Raw genomic sequence first — 23556 nt, 5'->3', positions numbered from 1 at the left:
TTGTACAGTTCTTCTGTGTATTCTTGCCAACTCTTCTTAATATCTTCTGCTTCTGTTAGGTCCAGACCATTTCTGTCCTTTATCGAGCCCATCTTTGCATGAAATGTTCCCTTGGTATCTCTAATTTTCTTGAAGAGATCTCTAATCTTCCCCATTCTGTTGTTTCCCTCTATTTCTTTGCATTGATCACTGAGGAAGGCTTTCTTATCTCTCCTTGCTATTCTTTGGAACTCTGCATTCAGATGCTTATATCTTTCCTTTTCTCCTTTGCTTTTCGCTTCTCTTCTTTTCCCAGCTATTTGTAAGGGCTCCTCAGACAGCCATTTTGCTTTTTTGCATTTTTTTTCCATGAGCATGGTCTTAATCCTTGTCTCCTGTACAATGTCTCGAACCTCCGTCCATAGTTCATCAGGCAGTCTATCTATCAGATCTAGTCCCTTAAATGTATTTCTCACTTCCACTGTATAATCATAAGGGGTTTGGTTTAGGTCATACCTGAATGTTCTAGCAGTTTTCCCTACTTTCTTCAATTTAAGTCTGAATCTGGCAATTGGCACCATTGACCAGGTGGCTTAGAAATGACAGACATTTGTTTCTCACAGCCCTGGGGGCTGGGAGGATCAAGCCTTGGGCAGTTTCAGCATCTGGTGAGCGCCTGCCTCCTGGTTCATAGATGGCTATCCTCTTGCTGTGTCCTCACATAGCGGAAGGTGTGAGGTCTCTTTTAAAAACGCCATTAATCCCAGTTACCTCCTGATGGCCTAGCTTTTGAAAACTTAAATTGGAGGTAAGGATTTCACCATATGTACGTCAGAGTGAGAGAGTTCATAGCAAATGGTCTGGGCAAGACTGACATTTCTGTGGCCACGTTTACTTGAGGCAGGGTGACTGCGTGGAGACCACTCAACCCGCTGTGCTCACTTTCTGGCAGACTGTCCTCGGTCCCTGTGACCCTTTGCTTTTCCCGCGTCTCTACGAGTGGGGACTCAGTCAGTTCAGTCGCTCAGTTGTGTCTGGCTGTTTGCAACTCCATGGACTGCAGCACTCCAGGCTTCCCTTCTGCCAGCTTCACCAACTCCCAGAGCTTGCTCAGACTTGTGGGTGGAGACTAGGTAGGCCCACTGATCTCTGCTCCCTCTGTTCTAGCTCTCTCACCAGGCCACCCTTCATTGCTTTCCGTTTAGGAGAAGTGTGTATGGGGTCAACAAGAAGTCAGAAACCTCCTTGGACCTCAAGTATAGGCAGTCCCACCTGGTTAATAAACAGTCTTAGTGTTTGGAAGAGAATAAAAACCTTAATTGACATCCTCTTTGAACTGACTGGTTTTAACCCCAAGAGGAGGAGCATAAGATTGCACCACTTCCCTGAGACTGCTTTTAAACTTGTCTTACAGGTGAACAGATCCTCACGTGTATGACTGATAAATTCAGTGTCTCATATGTATATATTTTGTTCTCTTACTTGCAACTCCAGGCCCTAGAGAATTACTAAAAAAGCAAGTGACACCAGTCTCCTGGGACACACTGTTCCCTCACAGACTTGAGTTTTTACTGAGCAAAGTGGATTGTGCCTCCCTCTCTGCACAGTCCATCACCTTGCGAGACATCATAAAAACCTGATGTTAGTCCCATTTAGGATTTAGTCTGAGGGCTTTGAGCAGGAGTATATCCATTTGTAAACATTCCCCTGGGGGTTAAAAGTATTAGAAATTCTCACTGTGGAGTGAAAAACAACTTACACGGCATAAAGTAAGAATCTTAATTCAGTTCAGTCACTCACTAGTGTCCGACTCTTTGCAACCCCATGAACCGCAGCACACCAGGCCTCCCTATCCATCACCAACTCCTGGAGTCCACCCAAACCCATGTCCATTGAGTCGGTGATGCCATCCAACCACCTCATCCTCTGTCGTCCCCTTCTCCTCCTGCCCTCAGTCTTTCCCAGCATCAGGGTCTTTTCAAATGAGTCAGCTCTTCGCATCAGGTGGCCAAAGTACTGGAGCTTCAGCTATAACATCAGTCCTTTCGATGAACACCCAGGACTGATCTCCTTTAGGATGGACTGGTTGGGTCTCCTTGCAGTCCAAGGGACTCTCAAGAGTCTTCTCCAACACCACAGTTCAAAAGCATCAATTCTTCTGCACTCAGCTTTCTTCACAGTCCAGCTCTCACATCCATACATGACCACTGGAAAAACCATAGCCTTGACTAGATGGACCTTTGTTGGCAAAGTAACGTCTCTGCTTTTGAATATGCTGTCTAGGTTGGTCATAACTTTCCTTCCAAGGAGTAAGTATCTTTTAATTTCATGGCTGCAGTCACCATGTGCAGTGATTTTGGAGCCCCCCCAAATAAACTTAGTTACTATTTCCACTATTTCCCCATCTACCTGCCATGAAGTGATGGGACTGGATGCCATGATCTTAGTTTTCTGAATGTTGAGCTTTAAGCCAACTTTTTCACTCTCCTCTTTCACTTTCATCAAGAGGCTCTTTAGTTCTTCACTTTCTGCCATAAGGGTGGTGTTATCTGCATATCTGAGGTTATTGATATTTTTCCTGGCAGCCTTGGTTCCAGCTTGTGCTTCCTCCAGCCCAGCGTTTCTCATGATGAATCTTAATTGGGAGAGACAAAAAGCAGGACGCCAGCACAGTTAGATTTTCATTGCACGACTAGGGCACTGGGCTGGATGTGCAACTAGCACTTCTTATCACGAAAACAGGATAGCGTGTCGTGTTTCTTGCTGTGGTCCCTAGCTCAGCAAGCTCTCTGCACCTTCCAACTCCAAGTGCATGCTGTGTGTCAGCAGCATCAGCCTCACTTCCAAGCTTATTAGAAATGCAGGCTCCTGGGTCCCACCCCAAGCTGAGTGACAGCCCATGTCCCCAGGTGATTCCTAACACATGCTAATTTGGAGAAGCCCACCTCCATCACAGTGCTTCCCAAAGTTAACCCTACATCAGAATCCCCTGGAGGGCCTGCTAAAAATGTAGATTCCTAGGGCTCACCCCCTAAGATTGAGGGGGTTTTTTGGTTGTTGCTGTTTTTTTGGCAGTGCTGCACAGCATTCGAGATCATAGTTCCCTGATCAGGGATCGAACCCATGCCCACTGCATTGGAGGCATGGAATCTTAACCACTGAGCACCAAGCAAGTCCCTGAGATTGAATTTGGTAGTTCTGGTTGGAGGTATATGGGTGCTAATGCTGCTGATCAGCCACCCACTTTGTTGCTCTTTAGCTTTCCCGAGTGAGAAACTCCTGCCGAGACCACACAGCATTTGCCAAGTTGGAAAACAGCCTAGAACAACCCCAGACTGCAGACACTGGCAAAGCTTCAGTGGGACCAGGCCGGTCAGCAGGCTCACCTCCACCACGGCCCTGGGTGCAGCAGCCCTGGGCACAGAGGGATAGCCACCACCACAAGACTTCTCTAGGACCCAGGGCTGGGCGTGGTCCACTGTCTCCACTGTGTCCTAGTATGAGGCCCCCTTCCAGTAGACCCCCATCTGGAGCTTGGGGGATCCAGTCCTGACTTGAAACTTAATCAGAGAGACGTCAGGTGCCTCCTTGTGCATGAACTCAAAGTCAGGACCACTCCTCTCCCCATTCTAGTCTCTACCTAGGGTCTAACCACTTACCCTTAGACTTCAACCTAAAAAAGGTCCCAGTAGGGCCCTCCCCTGGGGACCCCATCATACCCCTTCTGGAGAGTGCTAATCACAGTGATAAGCCTTTCGGATGGAGGCTGCCTGGTTGAGGCCAAGGTGTACATACCCGCTCTTTAGACATGACTTCTCTGAAGGCCACAGTATGATTTTCTGGAATTGCTATAACCGTAAATAAGAAAAAAAGTTAATTCTTCCCTCAGGGATGTCACTATCTAATTAACTGTCTTTAGATCCTTTAATTCTTTCAGTTCTAAGTAGGGCCTTTGCTTTCCTTCAGTCATGAAATTTTCAACCTGTAAAATCTCAGGCTACAAGAGATCATTTCTCAGTGAATATTGTTTCCAGGCTTAAAATCTTTTTGCTGGTGATGACAATCAGTAAAAGGCACATAGATTGTAAAAATACTCTTTTTAAAGGCTGTGCATATTATTTATATTAAATATGTGCTGTGAAATAAACACTGTCTCTTGAAGTAACCCATCCCTGCATATTTATCTAATGGTAGGCACAAAGTGTAAAGGTAAAGAGATTGTGATGCCACAAACTTGGCCTCTGTGCACCAGAGTCGAATTGAATCTCAGAGACAGTTTTGAATGAAACAGAAAAGAATAGCTTTATTGCTTTTCCAGGCAAAGGGGGCCACAGGGGACTAATGCCCTCAGAATGGTGTGTCCCAACCCAGGGGGACTTCGTGGGGAATTTCATAGCAGTGTTCAGGGTGGAATTGCTGGTGAGGATCAGGGTGGGATTGCTGGTGAGCATCAGGGTGGGATTGCTGGTGAGGATCCGGGTGTGTGCAGGACCTGTACTCCTTGCATCTGGCCTCAGGTGGTCTACTGATGAGCTTCTATGATTCTGGGGGTTATCCCAGCTGTGACCTGTTCTCTGGAGTGAAGTGTTTCGTCTAGTAATTAATATCTTTCATTTGTTGGGGGTTTTAGTTCTGCAGACAAGCTCAAAGGTATTGTTATGTGTATCCCTTGAAGTGGAACCAGGACCCTGTTCCGAGGCTGCATACCTCACTTCCCTGATTAGCAGCTGTTTGCCCTTTGAAACTCAGGGAAGGTCATGGAGGCTGAAGCCTGTTTCCTACAAACAAGAAATGGGGGACAGAGGAAGGCTTCCATGACCAGGAGCCCACAGCATTCTGCCCAATTTCGATTGGTGGTGATGGACTTTATCAGGTTTGGTAAAGGTCTCCTTTTGAACAGTAGACCTTTTCAGCTTGATTTGAATTGGAACACTTTATAGAAGAATAGAGCAAGACATATTCAGGATATAGGAAATTGCTTGGTGAGCTCAACTTCCCAGAACTTTTTCTGGAACAGCAGTCATAGGGTAATGCAGAAGAGTATAGTTGGCCTCTATAATGAACTGTGAAACTCAGGACACATTCTGCATCAGGAAGGTAAAAGCTGAGCAGAATGTGTAAACAGCTTGAACCGTTAGTCTTCAAGGTCATCCTTCAAACGTCTTTCATTCACTTCCTTTTAGAAATTTGAGAATGAAGTGGATCCAGCTATATCAAAAAGAAGCATTAAATTTTTTTTTTTAATATTGAACGGGGGAAGCCTGGTGGGCTGCTGTCTATGGGGTCGCACAGAGTCAGATAGACTAAAGTGACTTAGCAGCAGCAGCAGCAGAGTTAACAATATTGTGTTAGTTTCAGGTGTACAGCAAAGTGATTCAGTTACAAATAGCATTCTTTTTCAAAGTCTGTGAGTCTGTTTCTGTTTTGTAAATAAGTTCATTTGCATCATTTTTGGGGAGATTCTGCATATAAATAATATATTGTTTTTCTCTGAGGAGTATTTTATATATAATAAGATCCAGAAAAAAATACAGTTCTAACTAGCTTAAAAACTAAAGAGTGCTTAATTGGTTGATGTTACTAAAAAATGCAGAAGCATCACCAGGTTTTGGCATGGTTTGACCAAGAAGTTAAAACCTAGTTTCTTTTTCTTCCTGTTTCAAAATGGTTGCTGGAAGCTCAAGGCTACACGATGCTTCTTCCACTTTCTTCATGAAAGCTGGTTCTCTGTTCCAAAGCTCTTGGCAAAAATCCTAGAGTTTAACTGGACTGGTTGAGCAGCTTGGCTACAATGGTAACCAAAATACAAGAAAAGCAGTAGTCCAAGTGACAGGAACCTGGATTCAGAGCCCAGCCCTGAATCACCCCAGGTACAAGGAAAATAGGATTATTTGTTTAGTTGCCAAGTCATGTCTGACTCCTTGTGACCCTATGGACAGTAGCCTGCCATGGGTTGCCATTTCCTTCTCCAAGGGATCTTCCTGACCCAGGGATCAAATCCACTTTTTGAATAGGATCCCCTGGCTTAAGCCATTAAGCCACCTGTTAGCAGTAGACGTGGGCTCAATCCTCAGCAGACTTTTCCATTGCCCCAGACTTGGTCATAACACATAGATCCAAGACAGGGGGATGGAGAGTGTTCTCTGTTGTCTGAGAAAATGCAGGCCCACGGAGGATTCTCCAAATATGCCGCCTTGGTCTGTGATCAAGGGCGGGAATGATTTAGAAGCAAGTGTGTCTGTAGAAGGAAGAGCTGGTGAATAGATGTGGGCTAAGCAAGGAGGCTGTCTAGCTTTTGGCTGGTGAGTAATCACCCAAGTCAGAAGTACCCTTGAAACATCTTCATTTGTAAGAGCAGGCTGACTAATTCCTTAAGAATTCATTGAGGTTTTCTATTACCTAGGCTGACTTGATAGATAGCTTCAGTTGAAAACACTGAAGGTGGTGAGCGATATTACATTTGTATCTCCAACTAATTACTATGTATAGGTCCACAGTTCTATATGAAAATTACAGTGAAACTTAGGGAGACAGTGTGTTCTGATAAATAGGAAATGTGTGATCTAAAAATATTTTTCCATGTGTTTTTCTAATCAGGGAATGTATATATATATATATACACACACACACACACACACATATATATTTATATAGTAAAAAGTAACACTTCTAAAAAATATTGATGCACTTTGGGCAAAGAATAAAGTAACTTTGTTTTGACTGTGAAGTAATAGAACTAATTGTGACTTCCCTAGTACATATAGATTAAGAAATGTAAAATGAAGCCTAGTACTTAGTTTTTGATACAGATCTTAAGTATTTGGCCATGAATGAATAATTCTTGGTGGGCATTTGTGACAGTGTGCTAGGTACAACTTGATTCTCTAGGCTTTGATGATTCTTTTTCTACCTTAAAAGTTATATCAGTGGGTATTTATTATAATTATTCTCTTCTGCTCATCAGCCTGAGAGTTTGCCTAATGAAAAGAGCTGCTGAGCCTTTTGCATGTAAATCCTGGTGCCATGGAAGCTCAGCCCAAGGCCACAGAAATTGAATGCATTCCAAAGATGGGTTGGACTTCTAAAGCAAACAGTTCCCAGGGTGAGTGATCATGTGATTCACGCCTTGTTTTTCTGATGATTTTTTTTTTTTCAGAACCGAATGGAGGAAAGCAAAGCACTCTTTAGAACAATTATCACGTATCCCTGGTTCCAGAACTCCTCAGTTATTCTGTTCTTAAACAAGAAAGATCTTCTAGAGGAGAAAATTATGTATTCCCACCTAGTTGACTATTTCCCGGAATACGATGGTAAGTCTGCACTCTTCAGCTAGCGCCTTAGCCAGGGAAATATCCCTCCTCCTGAGACCAGGGCCAGAGCTGACACACTCCCATACTCCATCAGTGCCTCAGAAGCCCGTGTGTTAATGGAGTATGAATCATTGTTTGTCCTGTGTTTTAATGACCTGAAATGTTTCACTTACCAACAGTGATGAAAGTTACACTTACTTCAAAATATATAAGGAGCTTTCTTTTGTATCAGAGGAGGGAACCATCCCCCTAGTTTTGACTATGTATCAACCATTATAGTTCCCTCTTGAGTTCCCTTTCATTTGGTAACAGTCTGCCTCTCCTCTCTGGAGAGAAAACAGAATTTTGTGGTCAAGAGCCCATGGTCTGAAGTTGATCTATCAGCTTCAAATCCCAGTTCTGATACTTCCTATTTGTAAACCTTGATCGAGTGACTTAATTGCTTGGGGCTTTAGGTCCAAACTTTTGTTTTGTTGACTGTAATAGATAACATAAGTGCGACATTTCTGCATGATGCCTGACACAGATATTTTCTTTGGAGGGCTTCATGGCCCCATGAAGCCCCATCATCCTGAGAGAAGGCACCCATCTTTTAAGCTCTGCCTGTAGCACCCACTTAGGGACTCCTGTCTATGTACTTTGCATTAGTTACTTCCTTCTTATAACAAATCTTGCCTCCTCAACTAGACTGAAATCCTGGATGACTGAGCACAACACCCAACCCCTTCTGAGAAATATTACTTGCTGACAGATTGGTAACAAAATGCATCCATACCAGCCACTCTGACACAGGTGAAAGAGTCACAACCCCTGCCCTGTAAGAACTTACCTGCAGAATCCACACTCAGCTCCGCATACACGCTGGAGTCTAGATTAGGAGTGGCTAACTGTGGGCTTCCTGGGTGGCTCAGTGGTAAAGAATCCACCTGCCAAGCAGGAGACTCAGTTTTGATCCCTGGGTCAGGAAGATCCCCTGGAGAAGGAAATGGCAACCCACTCCAGGATTCTTGCCTGGGAAATCCCATGGACAGAGGAGCCTGGTGGGGTTGCAAAAGAGTCAGACCTGACTGAATGACTAAACAACTATGGCCTGTTGCCTCTTTTTATAAGTAAAATTTTACTGAAACAGCCACACCCACTCATGTATATGCTGTCTGGCTGCTTTTGTGCTACAGCAGCAGAACTAAGTGGTTGTGATAGAGCTCAAGTGGCCCAGAACCTCAAAATATTTACTCTGTGGTCCTTAAACAGAGAAAGCTTGCCAAACCCAGATCTAAGTGAATAGTAGGTAAGAGGACAAACTTTGAATGTTGCACAGTACTGCACCAGCTCTGCCACTTACCCGCAGTGGGGCCTCAGTCACGTTTAAGTACTCAGTTTCCTCCTGTGTAAAAAAGAATTGAATGGAATCACACATGCAAGTCACGTAGCTTGGTGCCTGGCAGAGAGAAGAACACAAATCCAAAAGTACCTATTCTAGAGGTTCAACAAGAGAACGGGCTGTTTTTAAAAAATACTTTATCAGCATAAGCTATCTGGTGTGTATGTCAACTCAGCAGCATTTTTGTACTTCTACAAACCCCTTAAGAAAGGTAATTACTTCAAAACTAATACTCAGTTTGGCCTCATAGCTTTCCCCAAAGATGCCAACACATCGAGGATGGAGTTTCACTCATCTTTCATCACACGTGTGTTTGGTGCAATGCTGTTCTTGGAAGGGAAACGTTACATGTTAATGAAATGAAGTTCCTTCTCAGATGCACATAGGATTCTAACGTGTAGGGATGTTATCATACTGGTCTTGTCAGCAGTGTGTTCCCATCCTCTGTCCAAGTAGCTTTTCCTTTGTGCTTTGAGGTTCCTTTAAAAACAAATACTTGCCTAGCTTATTCTCTTTTCCTCCTTTTACTTGGCCACTAGCCTGCCACCAAGTCACAGATGCCTGAGGCTGTAGTCCTCAGTGCTCCTGAGCAAACCATGGAAGGAGGCAACCTAGCACTAGTTCTCTCCCACAGCAACAGGCTGACTCCTTAAACACGAGACCGGCCAAAATAAGATGGGCACGAAGATTCCGGCTTACCACCCAACACACATGCTTGCCTCATGTGCCTGGAAAGGGAGACTTGTTTTAGTTTTTCTCAGAATTTGGTGAAAATCCACGAACGAGAAATGACCACCACCCCCTGATATAGCACAAGCCTGTAGGCAGCATGTTTTCATTATGTGCATACTTACGGGAGGACAGAGCACAGAGCAGACCCACCAAGGCTCAAGGCACACACACAGCACACACAGAACACCACACCAGGGTTGGTTTTCCTGCAATAAAGACCTGCAGTAAGTGTTCGAGTCCTGTTCTTCCTTCTCTCCGTGGCTTCTTCCTCTTCTTTTAACATATCTCCTTTGTCCAGTGAGTTCCCCAGGTTCCCCATCACTATAAGTAAGAGCGTCTTCCTTCCAACATGAGCCCACTGTGAGTGTTGTTAAATCTGAAGATTTTTTTTTTTTTACTGTCCATCTCCCCTGATAACACACATCACGCATATAGGAAACTTGTCTGTGGAAAAAGAATAAAAGACGCTGATAGTTATTCCTAAAGCAGATGCAACTGTCATTCCAGGAGACTTCAGGCCCTTGTAAGATGACCTGAGAGAAAAAAATTCTAGGCCCACTCTGCAGTGACATGTTTATAATACACATGTTTATAGTATTATAAATTTCACACTTCCACATTGCTTTACTTACAAGGTCTTAATCATAATGAATGTCATTTCTTTATTTCTCTTCAGGAAGGAAAATTACCATTTCCACATGGACTTGAATTGCAAAACTGTTCATAGAGACTATGGGATTTTTGTTCCTGCTGTGATGGCCGTAATGATTTCTTTGTAGTTTATGTTTATTCAGATAACAAATTATGCTTAAAAGCATAACAGACTCCAAGTGCTCTTCAGTGAACTTGAGTTATATTGTGATATACTTTAGAGATAAAAAAGAATAAAAGAGTCAAAAGAGTAGACTTTTGTTTCCCAAAAACAACAAGTAAAATTTCATTCACAAACGAGAGAGATAATGTTCTTTTATGAAAATAGAAGACTGCATCAGTTCTAACAATCTATTAGTCCATCTCCGGGAGATTGTGAAAGATAGGGAAGCCTGGTATGCTGCAGTCCACGGGGTTGCAAAGATTGGACATGACTGAGCAACTGAACAATAACAACAATGGAATTAAGTTAACGATAGTACATTAAATAAGCTAGGACACTAAATAATTTTATATATATATATATATATATATATCATGTTTTTAATTGGGGCACTCTTTAATTCATTATGGTGCCAGTCTTCTTCAGTTCAGTTCAGTCGCTCAGTCGTGTCTGACTCTTTGCAACCCCATGAATCGCAGCACACCAGGCCTCCCTGTCCATCACCATCTCCCGGAGTTCACTCAGACTCGCGTCCATAGAGTCAGTGATGCCCTCCAGCCATCTCATCCTCTGTCGTCCCCTTCTCCTCCTGCCCCCAATTCCTCCCAGCATCAGAATCTTTTCCAGTGAGTCAGCTCTTTGCATGAGGTGGCCAAAGTACTGGAGCTTCAGCTTCAGCATCATTCCCTCCAAAGAACACCAAGGGTTGATCTCCTTCAGAATGGACTGGTTGGATCTCCTTGCAGTCCAAGGGACTCTCAGGAGTCTTCTCTAACACCACAGTTCAAAAGCATCAATTCTTCAGTGCTCAGCTTTCTTCACAGTTCAACTCTCACATCCATACATGACCACTGGAAAAACCATAGCCTTGACTAGACGGAAATTTGTTGGCAAAGTAATGTCTCTGCTTTTGAATATGCTATCTCGGTTGGTCATAACTTTCCTTCCAAGGAGTAAGCGTCTTTTAATTTCATGGCTGCAGTCACCATCTGCAGTGATTTTGGAGCCCAAAAAAATAAAGTCTGACACTGTTTCCACTGATTCCCCATCTATTTCCCATGAAGTGATAGGACCGGATGCTATGATCTTAGTTTTCTGAATGATGAGCTTTAAGCCAACTTTTTCACTCTCCTCTTTCACTTTCATCAAGAGGCTCTTTAGTTCCTCTTCACTTTCTGCCATAAGGTTGGTGTCACCTGCATATCTGAGGTTATTGATATTTCTTCCTGCAATCTTGATTCCAGCTTGTGCTTCATCCAGTCTGGCATTTCTCATGATGTACTCTGCATATAAGTTAAATAAGCAGGGTGACAATATACAGCCTTGACGTACTCCTTTTCCTCTTTGGAACCAGTCTGTTGTTCCATGTCTAGTTCTAGCTGTTGCTTCCTGACCTGCATACAGGTTTCTCAAGAGGCAGGTCAGGTGGTCTGGTATTCCCATCTCTTTCAGAATTTTCCACAGTTGATTGTGATCCACACAGTCAAAGGCTTTGGCATAGTCAGTAAAGCAGAAATAGATGTTTTTCTGGAACTTTCTTGAATTTTTCAATGACCCAACAGATGTTGGCAATTTGATCTCTGGTTCCTCTGCCTTTTCTAAAACCGGCTTGAACATCTGGAAGTTCACAGTTCACGTATTGCTGAAGCCTGGCTTGCAGAATTTTGAGCATTATTTTACTAGTGTGTGAGATGAGTGCAATTGTGCAGTAGTTTGAGCGTTCTTTGGCATTGCCTTTGTTTGGGATTGGAATGAAAACTGATCTTTTCCAGTCCTGTGGCCTCTGCTGAGTTTTCCAAATTTGCTGGCATACTGAGTGCAGCACTTTCACAGCATCATCTTTTGGGATTTGAAATAGCTCAACTGGAATTCCATCACCTCCACTAGCTTTCTTCGTAGTGATGGTTTCTAAGGCCCACTTGACTTCACATTCCAGGATGTCTGGCTCTAGGTGAGTGATCACACTATCATTATCTGGGTCGTGAAGATCTTTTTTGTACAGTTCTTCTGTGTATTCTTAGCACCTCTTCTTAATATCTTCTGCTTCTGTTAGGTCCATACCTTTTCTGTCCTTTATTGAGCCCATCTTTGCAAGAAATGTTCCCTTGGTATCTCTAATTTTCTTGAAGAGATCTCTAATCTTCCCCATTCTGTTGTTTCCCTCTATTTCTTTGCATTGATCACTGAGGAAGGCTTTCTTATCTCTTCTTGCTATTCTTTGGAACTCTGCATTCAGATGCTTATATCTTTCCTTTTCTCCTTTGCTTTTCACTTCTCTTCTTTTCCCAGCTATTTGTAAGGGCTCCTCAGACAGCCATTTTGCTTTTTTGCATTTCTTTTCCATGGGGATGGTCTTGATCCCTGTCTCCTGTACAATGTCACAAACCTCAGTCCATAGTTCATCAGATCATGAGCTCCTTATTGCCAAATTCAGACTTATGTTGAAGAAAGTAAGGAAAACCACTAGACCATTCAGATATGACCTAAATCAAATCCCTTATGATTATACAGTGGAATTGAGAAATAGATTTACGGGACCAGATCTGACAGATAGACTGCCAGTCATCTTAATCATTGACAATTTCAATCTGGGGTACGTCAGGAATTCACATTCCTTTTGTAAGCTGTACAACTGAGAATAATCTGCTTTCATGGCTCTTCCTCCCAGTGTCTGGCAGTGTTGGATATAAGCTTGTTTGCTTATAAGATTGGTTTGAAAAGTTTTCAAGTTGGCTTTCTGAAACTTACATGTATTTTGTTAGAATCTGTAAGCCCTCAGTAGTATTGTCAAAGATTTCTTTATCCCAACCAATAAATTACAATATTGATTAAAAAAAAAAAAAATCTAAGCTGTGGATCCCAAGAGGGTTTGCTGAGAGAGGAGGAATAGAGCTTATAGTGCTCATCCCTCTTTCATGGTATAACGCTAACTGGAAAATGGGAGAAATTCAGATGCATAGTGCCACAAAGATACATATAAGAAAGATGCTCATTCTAGAACAGACAGAAATTGAAATAAATTATATAAAGAATAAAGAAAGAAAGTGCTCAGTCCTTGATAGGTGGTAATGTTTTGGTATTGCTTTTAATTTACAACGAGTTTTAAATTAACATATTTATCAGGGTCTATTATGTTTTTAAAACAGCTCTGCTGAGATATGATTCACATTATGTAATTCATTCATTTAAAGCATATCATTCAATTCAATTCTTTTTTGTATGTATCATTAGTTTTATAAATTATGGTAAAATATATGTAATGTGAAATTTTGTCATTTAACCATTTTGAAGCATGCAGTTCAGTGATACGATAATTACATTCACAGTGCAGAGCTGCTGTTGCTAAGTGGCTTCAGTCGTGTCCGACTCTGTGTGACCCCATAGATGGCAGCCCACCAGGCTCGCCTGTCCTTGGGGTCCTCCAGGCAAGAACAGTGGAGTGGGTTGCCATTTCCTTCTCCAATGCATGAAAGTGAAAAGTGAAAGTGAAGTCACTCAGTCGTGTCTGACTCTTAGTGACCCTATGGACTGCAGCCCACCAGGCTCCTCCGTCCATGGGATTTTCCAGGCAAGAGTACTGGAGTGGGGTGCCATCGCCTTCTCCACACAGTGCAGAGCAGCCATCTCTATTTCCAAAACTGTATCATGGCCCCCCGAAATTCTATAATCATTAAACAATATCTCCGCATTTTCCCTTCCTCCTAACCCCTGTTAAACTCTAATCTACTTTCTATCTCTATAAATGTGCCTTTTCTCAATACTTCACCTAATGGAATCCTGCAGAATATGTTGTTTTGTGTCTGACTTATTTTATCTGATAAGTTTTCAAGATTCATGTATGTTGTGGCATCTGTCGGAACTTACTTTTATGGCTGAATAATATTCCATTGTCTGTATATACTACCCTTTGCTTTTCCATTCCTCTGTTGATGGACCCTTGGGTTGTTTCCTTCTTTGGGGTAGATACCTAGGAATAAGGTTGCTGTTTATATGGTAATGCTGTGTTTAGCTTTTTGAGGAGTCATCACACTGTTTGTTTTCCATTTGTAGCAACAATGCACAAGGGTTCGGATTCCTCCACATGCTTGCTTGTTATCTTCCACTTGATTTGATTATAGCCGCTCAGGTAGATGTGAGTCAATGAGTGAGTGAAGTCGCTCTTTGCGACCCCATGGACTATAGCCTACCAGGCTTCTCCATCCATGGGATTCTCCAGGCAAGAGTACTGGAGTGGGTTGCCATTTCCTTCTCCAGGAAATCTTCCCAACCCGGGAATCAAACCTGGGTCTCCCTCATTGCAGGCAAATGCTTTAACCTCTGAGCCACCAGGGAAGCCCAGGTAGATGTGAAGCAGTGTCATATCGTGGTTTTGATTTGCATTCTCGAATAGTTAATAATGTTTATCTTTTTACGTGCTTATTGGCCATTTGTATATCTTCTTGGGAGAAATGTTTATTGAAATCCCTTGCCCATCTTTTATCAGGTTGTCTTTTTATTGCTGAGTTGTAGAGGAATTCTTGGTATATTCTGAATATTTATCCATTATCAGATGTATGATTTGCGAATGTTTTGTCCCAGTCTGTAGGTTGTCTTTTTTTGTCATTCTTTTTTAGATTTATTTTTATTGAAGTATAGTTGAATTACAATGTGTTAATTACTGCTGTACAGTCAAGTGTATAGGTTGTCTTTTTACTTTCTTAATAATGTCCTTTGATGTGCAAAAGTTCTAAATTTTGATTAAGTCCAATTGATCTGTTTTCTTTTCTGTTGCCTTTGATTTTGGTGTCATATCTAAGAATCTATTGCAAAATTATGAAATAAGTTCTTAATATATCCTGATAAATGTATCATCAGTCAGTTCAGTTCAGTCGCTCAGTCGTGTCCGACTCTTTGCGACCCCATGAATCGCAGCACGCCAGGCCTCCCTGTCCATCACCATCTCCTGGAGTTCACTCAGACTCACATCCTTTTTAAAAACATCTAAAACAGTGCTTGGCACATGAGAGACCCTGGATAAATGTAAGAAAACATAAACTGGCTTTTTTAAATCATCACATGTAGTGAATTAAATTCTACGTAGATGTGGGTTGTTTTTTTTTTTTTTCCCGAAACACCAGAAATGAGCCTGCAGAGGACAGTTGTAGACAGACCAGAGGTTAAGAAACAGGTTTTCTATTCTTAGAGAGATTTCAGTCTGGAGACTGTAAAAGGATTGATAAAGAAGTGGGAGCAGGTTGGGTGGGGAGCACACAGGGGCAAGTTGACGAGAGAGCTTGAGGCAGTTATATGATATGCACGCTTGTTATGCAGCTGAAACCAGCACAGTTAACTAAATCCAACCAGAAGTAAGCTAATCACATCCCTACCTGAAGATTCTGTAGTAGCTCCTTGTGTCCCAAAGAATCAGAGCTAAACTTAGCCTGGCCTTCACACTACTTACCTGCCTGTTCTCACAAGATCACATTCTGTGGATGGATGGACATGGATGGATGTGCAGCTAAAGTGAGAAAGAGGAGCCATGACACATAGTCGTGTTGGGAGGACCCTTATAACAGATCAGATCTGCAGTGAAGAGGTCTTCATGAGCATTAGTAAACATGGAGCAAATGCATTAACAGATCAGCCAGCTGACAAATGTCCCTCTTCTCTCTTGGCCACCAGGACCCCAGCGAGATGCCCAGGCAGCTCGAGAATTCATCCTGAAGATGTTCGTGGACCTGAACCCAGACAGTGACAAAATCATCTACTCGCACTTCACATGCGCCACAGACACCGAGAACATCCGCTTTGTGTTTGCTGCTGTCAAGGACACCATCCTCCAGTTGAACCTGAAGGAGTACAATCTGGTCTAATTTGTGCCTCCTCGACACCGCCCTTCCCTTCCCTGGTGGGCTAGTGAAGCTAAACAAGAGGGACTGTATTTCTGTGGAAAACAATTTGCATAATACTAATTTATTGCCGTCCTGGACTCTGTGTGAGCGTGTCCACAGAGTTTGTAGTAAATATTATGATTTTATTTAAACTATTCAGAGGAAAAACAGGATGCTGAAGTACAGTCCCAGCACATTTCCTCTCTTTTTTTTAGGCAAAATCTTGTGACTCAATGTATTTTAAATTCTCAGTCATGCACTCACAAAAATAAGAGCTGTTTCTTCCTCTCTCTCTCTCTCTCTCTCTCATTCTTTTCTATTAAGCAAAATGAAGTTGATTTTCCTTTTCCCAACCCATCCCTTCCTCTTGATTTTTCCCACATTACAATGGCCTTTATCCTAGTTCCATTCTTGGTCAAGTTTTTCTCTCAAATGATAGAGTCAGGACAATGTCATTCAATTTAAGCCATCGACATCAGCTTAATTTAACAGTTTGTGGTTTTTGCTGAAGGATTATAAGTATTAATACTGTGGTTTTACATGTATTGCTCTGGATACACATATAGAGGTCTTTTTATATAAATATATTGTCTTGCCTCACTTTGGGCTGGGACAGTGGATGCCCATTTAACAGTTAAGTGTCTTGTGTTTTGGTCTTTTTTTTGAAGTTTACCTTCAGCCATAACTGGTTGCTCAGCAGACCATACAGAAGTCAGTAAAGCAAGGGCCAAGACACAGAAGGAGTTCTTCCTTTTGAAATATCATGTGCCATTGTTCTTCCTGTTTCTTGCCATTTTTTTCTCCACCCTCTTTTCTTCAAATTGCAGATGCCAAAAAAATATGCCAACAGACACTACATTATCCCAATGGCTGCTGCCCAGATCCTTCTCATAGGTTGCTCTTAATTTTTTTTTCCTTAAATTTCTTCTCCCTCTTTTTTTTTGCCCCCTTAGTGTTTGGGCCACAATTTTAAAATGACTTTTAACTATGGATATATGTTGCCAAAGCTGGCTTTTAAAAAAAAAAACTAATGAAAGCTTAAAAGATGAAAGCCAGTATCTTAAAATGTAAGAGAGTAAGACTGTGAAGCCTAAAATGTTTGGCTGAGCACGAACCTGAAGCACCAGTTGCCAAACTGTTGGTCGCTGTGAACTTGATTCTTACAGTCCATCCTTTCTTTGCCTTTAAATCACACTGTTTAGTGTCCACATTCCATGTTGAGCGTCTGAATCAGCAATGTGGAAAAGCTGTCTTGTGTGATACCCCATGAAATCTGCTTTGATCTTTTCATTTGAAGCCAGTTTACTCTCTTTGTGTTCTTTAAGGTCAAGTAGGTCTGCCAAAAACACTGGTCAATAGTATTTCTCTGACACCTTTAATTTGCAGACTCTGAAGTTACTGCTAGTTTACCATCTTTAGGATCTTAAACTGGTGACTGATTGAGTTGAACTTAAGGAAGATTTGTGGACCGAAACTCATAAGTAACCTCTCTGTTCTATAGAATGTGTATCTATGTAACTGAACCTAGTAGGAGAGAGATCTAGAATTCTATATGTGCAATTTTTCAACCAATGCAAAAAAACACAGCACATGTATTGATGATCTTCTGTCAAGCAGCTTGAATTGAAATATAATTTAAGAAAATAAATCATGATGGTTTAAACCTGCTGGGAAGGTAGAATTAGGCCATGATCCTGGTCTAATTTTACTATAGTGCTATTTGGCAGGAATCTATAAACTTTTATGTAAATCACTGTTTTGAAACAACAAAGGAGAGAGAAAATTAATGGCTTATCAGATGAGTACCAGAGTTATTCAATAATAATGGAATGTTCCCATTCTTTACTCTGCCAGCCTCAAAGTACACAGGTTACCTGGTTTTTCTCTCTTTATTCAGAAAGCACCTGTAATTTAATTAAGAAACAGACTGCCTGTAGGTATAGTGCAATTATGAATGCTCTAATCATTGTACATACATCTCTCTCTTGATATTGCATCATCCTTACTGGCTTTGTAATCATTAATTTTTTGGCAGATTGAATGTGCTGTATTGATATGTATCTATGTAATTGTATGTCTCATAGCTAATTCACATTTTGAATAATGTTATTTTATTTACTTTTTTAAGAGAGGAGAATGTAAATTTGTCAGTTTATTTCTGACTAGGGATTTTTTTTTTCCATTTAGAAAAGAAAAAAAAAAAACCTTACTATCGTACAGAGCGGTACTAGCATCGTGCTATATAAAATCATTTGCACATTCCTAAGTAGAGGTATACTGATTATAAGACCCAAAGGTAATTTCATAGCAAAATACATAAAATCAGTTGGAGCTTTTATACAAACATGGAAACCAACTTTGTAGAACTTTTGCCATTTGACCTAGGATTGGAATATGAGCTTTTATACAATTCATATTCTTATTTGGCAAATGCACAGTTTAGTATTACCTCTCTGATGGCCTTTATTAGAAAGGCAGTTTTAGAAGCTATTGTGATCCACTAAGGAAATGTTTTAATAGCTAGCAACCACTGCTTGCCTGAAAGGGCGATCTTAAATTTGGTGCAGCAAAAAAAACAAAAAAAAGAAAAAAAAAAAGGAAAAAAAAACGTATAGACAACATTTGAAGGCCTACAGTGTGTATAGAGAAAACCTCATCACAAGATCATAAGTGTTAACAGTTTTAGGGAATCAGGATATTCTATTTAATAGAGCTATAGTAGATGTAGTCAATTAAACCTGATCTCAGAGCTCCAAGAAGCTGAGCAAAACAGGGAAAGATTGTTATAATTGTCTTCATGAAATTGGGATGGAATTGCTATGCAGAATTGAGGTTTGTGGTTTCACTGTTCATCTTAGGGTGCATGATAAGATCCCTTTTCTTGAGAAGGGAAAAAATTGATCACCCTAGTTACAGTGATGCATAGAAACCGAATTGTATCCACACTAGTCAGTTGAAGCTAAAGGATTTTCTTTTTTGTTTCTTTGGGGTTTTACTGAACGGGCTGGGGTGGGAAGGGATTCTTTTCAGTTTTGTATAAAAACGAAGTTTACTCATGCTTTATATTATTATCGTGATTGCAAGCGTTCTAAGCGTGTGCCGCTGGACCCCTCTTGTTGATGCTCTCAGTAACGGAGGCCTGTGGCAAGTTGTGTGGTGACTTGGGCATGTCTTATTCAAAAACAAAAACACAGAAACCTTTCTTCCGCAGACCAAGGCAAGCAGCCGTCTCATGACTCACTTAACACATTGCAGTGTACCAGTTTACAGATGATTTTGCCCTTTTTGCGTGACATGGCAGTTCCAACCCACAGAGAATCCCTTGTTTGTAAATTGGAGGTTTGTACTATGCCTTACAGAGCTTAAATTCAGAAGTTTGTGCCTCATATCTGAAACAAAGGGAAATAACACACCCATTCAAAAGTAAATAACTCCCCTCAAAGTTGTTTGTTTTTCGATACATTTTCATATAAAGAGCTCTGTTGAATGTCATGAATAGAGTGCGGGAGAAAATATTCTAGAAACCTGCATATGTTGTTTACTAGCAGATGACATCTACAAAAGGTATTTGAAGAACACCGAAACTTGTAATTTTTTGTAGATTAGCTAGCAGGTCTAATATTTAAAAAGGTAATTCAGCTAAAGGACAATTTACTTTTTGTACTTCAGACTATCTTGATTGTCAAGGTGTACGAACTGTAATTTTAAAATTTATACTGCCACATGATTGTAAATTTTAGTTGTCTTAAGTTAGTAATGGGTGAAAAGCTATTTATGCTGGATATGGGTCAAAAATGACTATTATTTGCAAAAAATATATATAAAAATAATGGGAAGAAAGGGCTGCATAATGAGATACTGCAAGACTCAAGATACTGGTTGGAAATAATCTTCAAGTTACCCTCAATTTCCCTTTGTTTTCAGTTTCTCAAAAAGAATGAATGAAATGAAATATAGCAGAATGTTAACCCATATAAAAATAAAGTGTACCCAAATATTGTAACGTATATTGCTGCTCTTCTTAAAATTAAATAAGGGTTTAAAACCACTTAATTGGTAATTGACAACATCTCAATTGATAGATAAGGTGTGCTTGGTATACATATTTTCTTCCAAAGATTTTTCTTTGGTTAGAAACACACAAAAATTGAAACTAGTAATATTGTATGTTTATCTATCTCTGCATATTTCCAGCATATGTAGCATTAATAGATCTGTCCTGGTAACTATGTCTTTGGGATTTCATTTTGATTCCATCAATTTAGGAAAAGAAATGGCTTAGTTGTATAGGATTAGCTAGAAATTTTTGGAGCCAGGCACCTGCTACTTCGTAGATACTTAGTATAAAGTTGCCATTTGTTTTTCTCACAGGATAACAATTTCTTGCTGTCTCAACTACCAATGCTCTTCAGTAACCCTCTTGCCTCTAAAATCATCTGTTCAAAGTATGCATACATACCTAGCACATAGTAGGTGCTCAAGTATTAATTTTCTTCTTACCTCCCTTATCATGTATCCTCCATTTCCCTGTATAATTCCAACCCAGTAGTAAACGACATTTACGCATTATGGGTAAAATTGGATCTCACTTGGATGAAGGAATTCTAACTTCCATATAAGCTTTGGTAGACAGAAAAGAAAAAAAAAACAGGAAGATATTCTTCAGTAGAATATTTTTAAATTTAGAAAAGGAAGATGGAAAATTACTATGTAACTTTGTTCAGGTTACTTTGACTGAAACACATGTTTTTGGTGGATTTCTTTTCCTCAAAGAACTCTCTAAATGCAACTTGCTGGATTCCTCACCTGTCATCATGTTGGAAACCCTTCCTAGACTTATGTATTTAGGGAGTTTTGTCAGAAAACATTTTTAACTTGCAGTATTTAAAAGAATCATATTTACTGTTCTTAAAATGTCATTCAAATGCATGTATTGTCTATTGTTTGGGGATGGGAACTAGTTTTGCAAAAAAAACACCTAATGTTGTATAATAATGCCCCAATGATCTTGCTGGTTAAAAATACAGTATTTTTGGCCATAAGTTTGTACTACAGTATGCTTCATTCTTGAGTTTTCCTTCTCTGGAAGTTGCCTAAGCCTCTCCTAGAATGTTTTTGCATTGTAAGTATTGGGATCAGTCGTTCCTTCTCTAAAGCACTGTGTGATGCACATCCATTTCCCGAAGTAGATAGGTTAAATAGTTTTTAAACAAATAAAAAAGAGTTTCGTTTCTGAATATAATCAGAAATTTCCAACTGCTTTAGTGGAAACATTTATATTGATAGTATTTATCAAATTAAAAAAAAAATCTTGCCCTAATTTAGGTTGCAAGCAATTTGTTAAAACAAGGTTAAATAGCTGCTCAATAAAGACTTATAACAAGCCACGTGTCTTCACCCTGAGGCTGTCTCGTCAGAGAAAGAAACAGGCCTCACAGGCAGAGGCTTGGCTTACAGTTTCCTGTCTCAGGCCTGGGAATGAAAGGTCCACTCCGCGTGACAAAAGGACCTGAGGTAGATGTCCTTTAAGACGGTGACTTTCAGAAACATACATCAAGGCTTTTGAGAGGAGCTGAAATCTAGCTTTTCTTTTTCTAGCAGTTTTGTGAACTTGGGGTGATAGCGGCAAGTTCTTTCCAGAAAATTGGTGTGTATGGAGGGATGTGAAACCATAACAGGAGACTCCTGCTACTATTGTGATAAGGTTTTTGTATTTGGCAGCCCAATCCTTGCTTATGGAATTTTGTATCTTTTAAAATCATATTCTGTCCATATACTTTTGAAAAGAAAGTGTCATTTTTACTTAAAAGCCTTAGTTTTAAGGCTCTGCTATCCTTTCCATGTTTTAGAGACTATTTTCAGTCAAGTGGTGTCCCTTCTCTTTGTATCCTCCTATGAAGGAAATGGTGTGCTGGGGACTGTCATCATTAGTACAGGCCTGGAGTGACAGTTCTCAAAGCCTCTCTCCCCAGAAACAGGGGTGTTAAGCAGTACCTCTAGCGCTCCTCACTCTGGCTGGGGTTTGACCCACCAGGACCTGACCTTTGGTCCATCTCTATCATCATCTTGAAGACCCCTCCATGCACAGAAAAAGACAGGAACTCATTGAGTATTATTTGAGCCAAATATTTTAACTTGACCTTTCAACTCCTAGAGCAAGCCTGCCTAGTCAGATTTTTTTCAGACCTATCCTGGAAACAAAGAGTTGTTGAGAGCTGCTCTGCCTGGCCCTTCATCTTCCCTGCCTCCTCTCGTTTTTCTCTTAGGATGTGATAGGCAGTTTCTCCTCTTGAAATGCCAATTCAACCATAGCAAAGAGGCGGGAGTAGAACTTGACACCAAGGAACAACAGTGGTTCATTTGACACTGTGTACAGAGCAACTTCTATAGTTAGCCTGCGTCTTATTTTTCTCTTTTGTTGTCTGATTCTGAGTCATTTCCATGTTCATCAGCTGCTCCGTATTTATTTAAAGCCTTTAGTGAAGTGTTGATCAGGTTTGGAGAGTGAAATGCCGTGGTTAAGGGTAGGCTTCTGGTTGTTCTCTTAAGTTACGTATGCGTTACCTTTGTTTCATTGCCAAGGCTTTCTAAAATTTGGGTCCAGGTGATTTCAAGGCCCTGAAAAGTGAAAGGCACTCAGTCGAATTAGATTCTTTGTGACCCTGTGGCTCCTGTGTCCGTGGAATTCCCTAGGCAGAATACTAGAGTGCTTGCAGTGTTTAGCCGCTCAGTCATATCCAACTCTTTGCGATCCCATGGACTGTAGCCGGCCAGGCTCCTCTGTCCATGGGACTCTCCAGGCAAGAATACTGAAGTGGGTTGCCATTCCCTTCTCCAGGGGATCTTTCCAACCCCAGAGATCAAACCCAGGTCTCCCATGTCGCAGACAGATTCTTTATCATCTGAGCCACCAGGGAAGCCGCAAGGCACTGAACCCAGTCTATTTTAAGGGAGCCTCCTAGATCCCTGCAAAATAAGGCCTTGGTTATAAAGTGAGGGTCTCTTTAAGAAGATACACAGGGAATTCTGGAAAGATTCTTTTTTTCTTTGAATTCTTATCCCTCAAGACTTGAAATCTGATCTGGGTTGATTTTCTCTCTTCCTGTTTTCTTCAAGAATGCAAAGGCCAGATATTTTTCTGTTCCAAAAACCCATGGGTAAAATAAGGCAGCTTACCCTCTTTAATTAAGAGGGTAATTAAACCAAACCATAGTAGCAAAGAGCTGATGGGGTTCCCTTTGGCACAGGCCTTTGACCACACTGCTTTGGCCCTTGGCAGCCTTGAAGGAGGAGTTTTGCAGTTTAGAGGACTATGGGCCTGTCCCATTGAGATGGGCTGCTGAAACTTTTAGAAGGTCTCTGAAACTTTCACTCTTTTTTCAGTTTGCCCAGTATATTTCTATGGTGGGTATTTTAAGCATCTTTAGAGATGCAAGTCCCAGGATAAAACAACAAGGGAAACTTGGCAAA

The 23556-nt window shown here is 41.0% G+C and overlaps 1 protein-coding gene across 1 annotated transcript in view; it reads left to right on the top strand.

Moving 5' to 3' along the window:
• Positions 1 to 16068, top strand: part of GNAQ (G protein subunit alpha q) — a 316302-nt gene extending 300234 nt beyond the window's left edge. The window contains exons 6-7 of the mRNA XM_068973670.1: positions 7136 to 7289; positions 15878 to 16068. Coding sequence (XP_068829771.1) covers positions 7136 to 7289; positions 15878 to 16068 — 345 coding nt within the window. The remainder of the gene's footprint in view (positions 1 to 7135; positions 7290 to 15877) is intronic.
• The last annotated feature ends 7488 nt before the right edge of the window (positions 16069 to 23556 follow it).

Source organism: Capricornis sumatraensis, chromosome 6 (assembly GCF_032405125.1).
Source record: "Capricornis sumatraensis isolate serow.1 chromosome 6, serow.2, whole genome shotgun sequence".
NCBI lineage: Eukaryota > Metazoa > Chordata > Mammalia > Artiodactyla > Bovidae > Capricornis > Capricornis sumatraensis.
The sequence above is the reverse complement of the archived record's forward strand: the minus strand, read 5'-3'. Positions and strand labels throughout refer to the sequence as shown.